At 40.9% G+C, this 8,254-nt stretch overlaps 1 protein-coding gene across 2 annotated transcripts in view; it reads left to right on the top strand.

The window, feature by feature from the left end:
* The first annotated feature begins 7,957 nt into the window (after positions 1 to 7,957).
* Positions 7,958 to 8,254, top strand: part of manba (mannosidase, beta A, lysosomal) — a 92,135-nt gene continuing 91,838 nt past the window's right edge. For both annotated transcript variants that reach the window (XM_048596390.1, XM_048596385.1), the window contains exon 1: positions 7,958 to 8,230. In XM_048596390.1, coding sequence (XP_048452347.1) covers positions 7,979 to 8,230 — 252 coding nt within the window. In that variant the 5' untranslated portion in view covers positions 7,958 to 7,978. The remainder of the gene's footprint in view (positions 8,231 to 8,254) is intronic.

The raw sequence follows: 8,254 nt of genomic DNA, 5'->3' as shown, positions 1-8,254 counted from the left end.
TGTTCCTAGATTTCATTTATTTTAAATGTAACCTTCCTGTACTCTCGAACTTCTTCCTAGTATTAGAATGGGTTTCTCTTGATAACAATTTGTTCTTCGTTCGTTTATATCCCTTTAAATCCCAGTTTATTTAATCTTTCTACCTTCCCAATTCCAAACCAACAATGCTATACTGTTAAATTAGCAGTGATAGACTTGCTGGTATTTTGCAAACTCTATTAGAGCTTTCATTTGATTTCTAGCTTGACAGATCTCTGTGGATGCAGTTTCCCTGAATTCTTTCTTATTTGTTTGCAAGCCCACTGCTGTTTGCATTCCATGTTTTTTCCTCAGCTCTTATGTGGCGAGAAGGGCTTTAGATTTATCCTCAATTGAAGAATTGGAGAGTACTGAAAAAATTCTTTAAAAGTTGTTTTGCATTAGAGGTATTTTGTGAGCTGCAGCTGTGCACCTTTCACTTGAGACTGCCACTAAAGACAGATCCTATAGAATTGAGATCATGCATTGCTTGTTCAAAAAATATGGCATTGATTTCGTATTGTGTTTACTCTTCAGGTCTTAATTGACACTGCCCTTTTAGCTTACCTATGCACATGCATAATCTTCTACCTCAGATATTTGCTACGTTCTACCAGTTTTTGCATGCTCTTCATGCCTATATCTGGGGACCATATTGAAGCCAAAGTAAGTGATATTGGTCAGGCAGACATTGGTTGTCATGATTCTAAAGATAATTACACTGACATACTCCCAATTTCCAGCAGCTATGTAGAAGGGCAATGTCACTGCTTCATGATGCCTCTCTCTGCATATGCAAGTCTGAAAAGGAGCTTATATTGTTTTCAAGAACCATTGCTTGCTACCTGCTTTATGTAGCAATCTTGATGGAATCCCTGGTTGTGATTGAGTTAAAGATGAGTGGATTTTTCCAATGTGAATCGATTAACAGGATTAGACAACTTTTGTCATTTATTTTTGAAAGGGAAATCATGTTTAACTAAAATTTTTGTTCAGTGTAACTAGTTGAATGGATCAGGGAGAACCGGTGGATGTGGTGTATTTGGATTTCAAGCAAGCGTTTGATTAGGACCCACATAAGAGGCTGCTGGTTAAATTAAAACAAGGATTGAGGATAATGTATTGGTATGAATAAAATTGATTGGACAAGGAATAAATGAGCCATTTTCCAGGTGGGAAGCGGTTGCTAATGTTATACTGTAAGGATCAGTGCTTGGGCCACAGCTAGTCATGATATGTATAAATGATCCTAGATGAGAGAACCAAAGACACTATTTCCAACTATGCTGATGACACAAAACTAGGAATTAAAAATTGAAGATGCAGGGATGCTTCAGGGTGATTCACACAAGCAAACACATGGTTGATGTAGTATAATGTAGCTAAATGTGAAGTTATAATACTGTGTGAAACAAAAGCAGAGATTGTTTACAAATGATATATGGAAAATGTGGATATTCAAAAGGATTGGAATATCCTTATTCATTAGTCAATGAATGTAAACAGGTAGGGGCAACAAGAAATCGGCTGGCAAATGGTATGTTATCCTTAATTCCAATTTGAGGTGAGTTCAGTAGTAGGGGATGTCTTACTGCAGTTATACAGGATCTCACTGAGACTGGATTAATGCTAGAGAGGATTTACTTGCCATTGAGGGAATGCAGTAGTGATTCACTCAGCTGAGACAAAGGATACTAGAACTGTTGTATGATGAGAAATTGGGTCAATTGGGCCTATATTTGTTACAGTTTAGAGGAAAGAGAAGGGATCTGATTAAAATGTATTAAAATCTAAAAGGATGAGATAAGCTATGTGCAAGGAGGATGTTGTCCCCGATTGAGTATATAACCAAGGGTCACAGCCTCGGAATACTAGATAGGTTGCTTAGGACTGATAAGGAAACATTTGTTTACTCCAAGGATTGTCAACCAGTGTAATTATCTACCAGAGATGGCTATGAACGCTGGGTCACTAAGTATATTCAGGAAAGGTTGATACATTTTTTAGTGTTAAAGGCATCAAGGGGTGTGGAAAGTGGAGGATGGTGTTGAGATAGAGGATCAACCATGATCATCAAATGGCAGAGCATGTTTGAAGGGCTCAATTACCTACTCCTATTCCCTGAACATGGTTGGGGGGGGGGAGTTGACTCTTACTAGTCTAGTCAGCACCACATCACCACTTCTTCTTCCCCTCCCTGTTCACATCCCACACAGCAATTGTAATATTTGTTGGGTGGTGGTGAATTGTGTTTTTCAGGCAATTAGCTTTGCAAAATTGCTGGTCTGCTTTGGGAGCAGTTGATACTCAGTATTTGTAGAAGATGGCCCCTTTTTCTCTCACTGCATGATGAGAGCCAGTGCTGGTTGCTGACAACATCTCAGGATGGTTTTGCTAGCCTTTAACTTGGCTTACAGGTTGATGAGTAAAAGTGTGAATTAAAATGATCTGAAATGCAAATCAAAGTTGGATGTAATTGAAGCTAAGTAACATATAAATGATAAAATACCTGTAGATGTGTGCGTTTGTTCTTTGTAGAACAAAACAAAAAGATTCTTAACCAAGCTATTTGAAAGGTAGTAGAAAGGCCACCCTGGTATATATATTTGAGAAAATGCATTGGATAGAATGTATAAAGAAAAAAGCCAAATATAATAAGGCTACCTTGGAAGGAGAAGAACTACCAATTAAACATCAATAGTAAAACATGGCCATCAATAGAATTAATTAAAATGAAAGCTATTAATTTGAGAATAGGTGGGAAGGTAATTGGTGAGCCTAGAGGGGGATATAGACTGGTAAAGTGAGTGGGTATACTCTTGGCAGATAGAATATATAGTGGCAAAATGAGAGGTTATGCACTTTGGCAGAAAGAATAGGAGCTGAATATTACATAAATGGGAGAAGCATGCAGGAAACTACAGTGTAGAGAGAACAAAAACAAAATTGCTGGAGAGCCTCAGAAGGTCTGGCAGCATCTGTAAGGAAAAAACAGTTAACGTTTCGGGTCCGGTGACCCTTCCTCAGAACTACAGTGTAGAGAGATTCCGGAAACCTTGTGCATGAATCACAGTATCCAGGTTCAGGTAATAGGAAAAGCAAATTAAATATTGATCTTTGTTTCAAGGAGATTGGAGCATTAAAATAGGATGCTATTATGTATGGAAAGTGGAGCATGGTGTTGAGATAGAGGATCAACCATGATCATCAAATGGCAGAGCATGTTTGAAGGGCTCAATTACCTACTCCTATTCCCTGAACATGGTGGTGGGGGGGGGAGTTCCATACACTTTCCATTCTATACGTAATATAGTCAGATATACAGTATGGAATCAGACCTTATGGTCTAATTTGTCCATGCTGTCCAGATATCCTATATATATGTAGTCCCATTTGGCCCATCTACCTCAACTTCCTATTCATATACCCATCCAGAAGCCTTTTTAAATGTTGTAGTTGTACCAGCCTCCACCTAGCCAGGCTACAGCTGGACTACTCTGAACAGCTTTCGTCCCTTACATAGAACATAGAACATTACAGCGCACTACAGGCCCTTCGGCCCTCGATGTTGCGCCGACCTGTGAAAACCAATCTGAAGCCCATCTAACCTAAACTATTCCATTATCATCCATATGTTTATCCAATGACCATTTAAATGCCCTTAAAGTGGGCGAGTCTACTATTTTTGCAGGCAGGGCATTCTATGCCCTTACTACTCTCTGAGTAAAGATCTAAGGAAAGATAGATTGGCAATGGACGAAGTCCAGAGAAGGTACACGAGGTTGATCCTGGGTATAGCTAGATTTTATTGAGAGGTTGAGTAGTCTGGCTTGTACTCATTGAGGTTTAGCACAATGACAGACAACCTTATTAAAATACAAGATTCTTAATGGACTTGACAGGGTAGATGTTGAGGTTGTTTCCACTGTGGGAAAGTTTAGAAAGAGAGGGCATAATCTTAGAGTAAGGAGTCACACAATTAAGGCAGGGATTAGGAGGAATTGCTTCTGAGGGCAGTGAATCTGTGAAATTCTTTGCCACAAAGGATTGTAGAGGCTGGTTGTTTAAGTACGTTTAAGGCTGAATTTTTTGATCAGAAGGAGAATCTGTGGTTAAGGGGAAAAGGCAGGAAAGTGGAGTTGAGGATTATCAGATCAGCCATGATCTCATTAATTGGTTGATCTCATTTGGCCAGACCTAACAAGCTGAAAAGCCAAATTTTTGCTCCTGACTTGTGATCTAGCAAATACAAAGTGCTAAAGAAACTCCTGTCTGGCAGCACCTTGGAGATTGAGTTGATGTTAGAGTGCAGTTTGACTCGTTATGAATAAAATTTTTTTGGTGTTGAGTTCTGTAAATCGTTTTTAAATAGAATATTGTAAAGTAAGATTTGTCTTAAAGTAGATCAAACAGACAAATTTAGTAGCAGTTCCTATGTTCCTGCCTTCATGGGACATGAATCAACTGAATAGAGCTGAGTGCAGCAGAAACAGAAACTTCTGGATTTCACTTTATTCTAAATTCTGTTCAACGTTGGCTCCTGGTCTTCAAATACTTCTGTTAAAATTCTCACCTATGTGCATGACCTCTCCCTTAGCTCTTCAACCTTTTTCATCCCCACAGTTCACTGGAATCAACAGTCATCTGTGCCCTCCCTTTGCCTACCATGGGTGGTTGTCTTCACCTGCCAAGACCCTAAGCTTCACATTCCTTCAGTCAAGTCCTCCTTTAAGAAACTTGAAAAGCTTGATCAAAGCTTGGATAGCCAAATGGCCAAGTCTCTCTCACTCAGTATCAAATTGTCTTTGTTGACTCTGAAGCAACTTGGGACATATTACTGTGTGAATGTTGTTTTGTAAATGTAATTTCTTGCATTTGGCTTGTGCAAAACAGACTATTAGGATGGGAGAGGTTTATTTGAAGGTTGGTGTAATTTGTGTTTAACAATAGAAAAGGATATGGTGGCAAAACAGTGCATTGAAACTCTCCTGTCCATTCATGCCACAAGCCATTTCTGTTGTGACTAGTAGAGTGTCACGTATTAAACTGGATCCTAGCTTTGCCATATAACAAAATATCATTCCCACTGGTTCTTGTAGCATGGTGTTCGAATTAAGAAATTTGAAATCAGAAAATTCTTAAAGCTATCAAAATTTTAACAATTTAATCAGAATGCTTTCATCTACATTTTCTCAAGATTCCAAATGTTTGAGTAAACTTAATATTGAAAGCCCATTTTCCTTTAATCCTGAGATTCTGGTGCAAATCTGATCCTATTCTGATCTGGCATTAAAGATTACAGTAGGCCCAAGGAGGTGGCCGCATAGCATTGTAACTGCCAGCTCTTTGGAAAAGCCATAAGCACCACTTCCTATCTGTACCACATGGGCTTGTAAATTCTACCTTTTACCACTATTTATTCAGTTTTGTTTTCAGCTTGCTGTTGAACCAACTGCTGCTCCCATTCTAAGAAGTGCATTCTTGATCATCACGGTGTGGTGTAAAATAAAGTTTCCCTTTGTCCTTTTTGCGAAATGTTTTTAAACTTCAAAATTTAAGTTTTCTACTTCAAGCTGTCTCTTAAACTATAAATGGCTCTGAAATAATTTTTCACATCACAAGTTATCACAATATTGTTAATTTGAGTGAGGTGGGAAACTTACTGTGCCGGGTTTCTTTGTAAGGTAGTCAGGAAATGGCTTGCATTCATTTAGAAGCTACTAAAATTGACCATCTCAAACTATAGGTAGTTTGTTATGGACAGTATGTTTTCAAAAAAATTGAATGAAGTAATGAACAGTAAATTGTTGAATCAAGAAACTGCAGCTTAGTGGTTTAGGTTTGTTCCCACTGCCCTGGTATCCTAATATAAATTACTGCTCTTTGTCCTTATTTAGAACTTGGTGTTCAATACTTTTGCCTCTGCATAACTTTCATTTATGGGCAGTAATAAGATGTGCCAAAGAACTTTGCTGTCCACTAATTACTGTTCTCACCACTAATTTCAGATAACATGCTAGTGCTCCCTTTTGGCAAGATGTCAAACTAAGGTCTTTATTTCCTCCTCAGCTGGTTGTAACAGATCTGGTGGAACCATTCAAAGACTTCTGTCCTATGCTGCAACACCGTCTCCCAAAACCCTGCTCTGAGCACCTTCACTGTCTATTTTGCAATTCCCCTTTCTTGGTTCCATAAAAACCATCATTCAGTCCCCTGCGGTTCCAAACAACAATCATTGGACTCCACATTAATTCTGTTTCTCACTGTGGCTGAGCAAGACCTGCTGAGTTTCTCCATTTTATTTCCCATTTTGTATTTTGCTTTTACTTTGCCCTGGTATCCTGCCAAAGCACTATCCTTCAATAGCACCTAAAACAAATCTATGTTGCTGATTGTAAAAGCTTATTCCCTACCATTTTGTTGCTGAATTACGCTAGTGACTATGCGTTAAAAAATAATACTAACATATAATAAATGCAAGTTTGTAATCTTCCCCTATCCCACACGTTTTAGCCTGACAATTAATTTAACCTACTGTTAATGTAAAAACAATGTTTTGGATTAAACTTGGGATTTCAGACTTTTCTTTGGGAGGCACTTGGGCAGTGTGATAGACCTAGCTCTTTAAATGACAGGCTCTTCAGAAGGACAGATTTTCAAAAGTCGTACTGGGTAAGATTACAATGGGTTCAGAGTGACCAGTGGCAGATTTTGGGGAAGGCAGATGCTGTAAGGTGGTGACACCACCTTGATGTTTCCAGCCAGAGTTGGCAACGCTACTATCTAGTTGAATAAGTGTTGAAAGTTTGTGGCCCATTGCGTAGGTGAGAATCCTGCTAGAGCCACGAAGTGGAGGAATACAGGTTTCATAGATCATAGAATTCCTACAGTGTGGAAACAGGCCCTTTGGCCCAACAAGTCCACACTGACCCTTGGAGCCTCCCACTCAGACGTGTACCCCTATAACTCACCTAAGCTACACATCCCTAGACACTATAGGCAATTTAGCATAGCCAATCCACCTAGCCTCCACATCTTTGGACTATGGGAGGAAACCCATGTAGACGGGCGGAATGTGTGAACTCCACACAGTCGCCTGAGGGTGGAATTGAACCTGGGTCCTTGGTGCTATGAGGCAACAATACTAACAACTGAGCCTTTCTCACAGATTTTCCGATGTCGGAGAAGTGGGAGGCTTTCAAAAAGGAAATTGTGGAAGTGAAGGCCAACATGTTCCTGAAAAGATGCGTGAAAAATTCCGGAAACTGTGAATGTCTAAGAATGTACAGTGGCGGTCATTGCACTCTAGGAAGGATGTGTTTGCACCTGAGAGGCTGTAGAAGAGATTTACCGGGCTGGAGCAATTCAGCTACGTAGAGGGCTTAAAGAGGCTGTGGCTGTTATCTTTAAGCAAAGACTGAGAAATGACTTGATTGAGGTACAAAATTATGAAGAGCAGAGATAGGTGCATACATTTAAGATGAGGGGTTAAGAAGTTTAGAGGTGATTTAAGGAAGATTTTTTTTTGTCAGCTGCTGTGTGGCAGGTATCTGAATCTCAGTACCTGAAAGTGTCGTAGAGATGGCAGTCATCTCGCTATTGGAGAAATATTTTGATGAACTCTTGAAACTCGATTGGCATGAGCGGAGGGCCACATGCTGGGCAATGGTACTAGAGTAGATGGAACAAAAACAGGAAGTGTTGTAGGAGGGTCACTGAATTTGAAGTGTTAGCTCTGATGCCAGAACTGCTGAATTTGTTCAGGACTTTCCAGTTTTGTTTCGGGTCACCAGCTTGCACGTGTCAGAAGGCCAAACGGCCTTATTCCTTGCTGTAAAAACAAGAACCTGAGCCATTCGGCCCCTCCAGCCCTGCTGTGCTGACCACGAGGGGTGTGAATAAAGCCCCGCCCCGGGGGGGGGTCAGAGGTCGCCGAGCAGCTTGCTCGGGGCCAGAGGCAATGGCGGCGGATCCGGTTCCTCTTCGGGCCGTGTCCCCGTCCCCGTCCCCGGCCCCGGCCCGCTTCGTTCTCTTCCTCCTCCTGCTGCTGGCGGCGGCCGCGGTCTGTGAGGGCCCCGCCACCCGGGCGGAAGTTCACAGTTTGCGGGGCAACACCTGGAAAATCCGCAACGCGAACGGGAGCGTCCGGCTGTCGGGGGTAACAGTCCCGGGGAATGTGCACAGTGCCCTGTTGTCCCGGGGCATAATTGAGGTGAGGCCGGGGATTGGGGCCTAA

This window comes from Rhincodon typus, chromosome 1 (genome assembly GCF_021869965.1).
Source record: "Rhincodon typus isolate 14 chromosome 1, sRhiTyp1.1, whole genome shotgun sequence".
NCBI classification, from domain to species: Eukaryota; Metazoa; Chordata; class Chondrichthyes; order Orectolobiformes; family Rhincodontidae; genus Rhincodon; species Rhincodon typus.
Note: the sequence above shows the minus strand (reverse complement) of the source record. Positions and strands in the feature narration are given on the sequence as shown.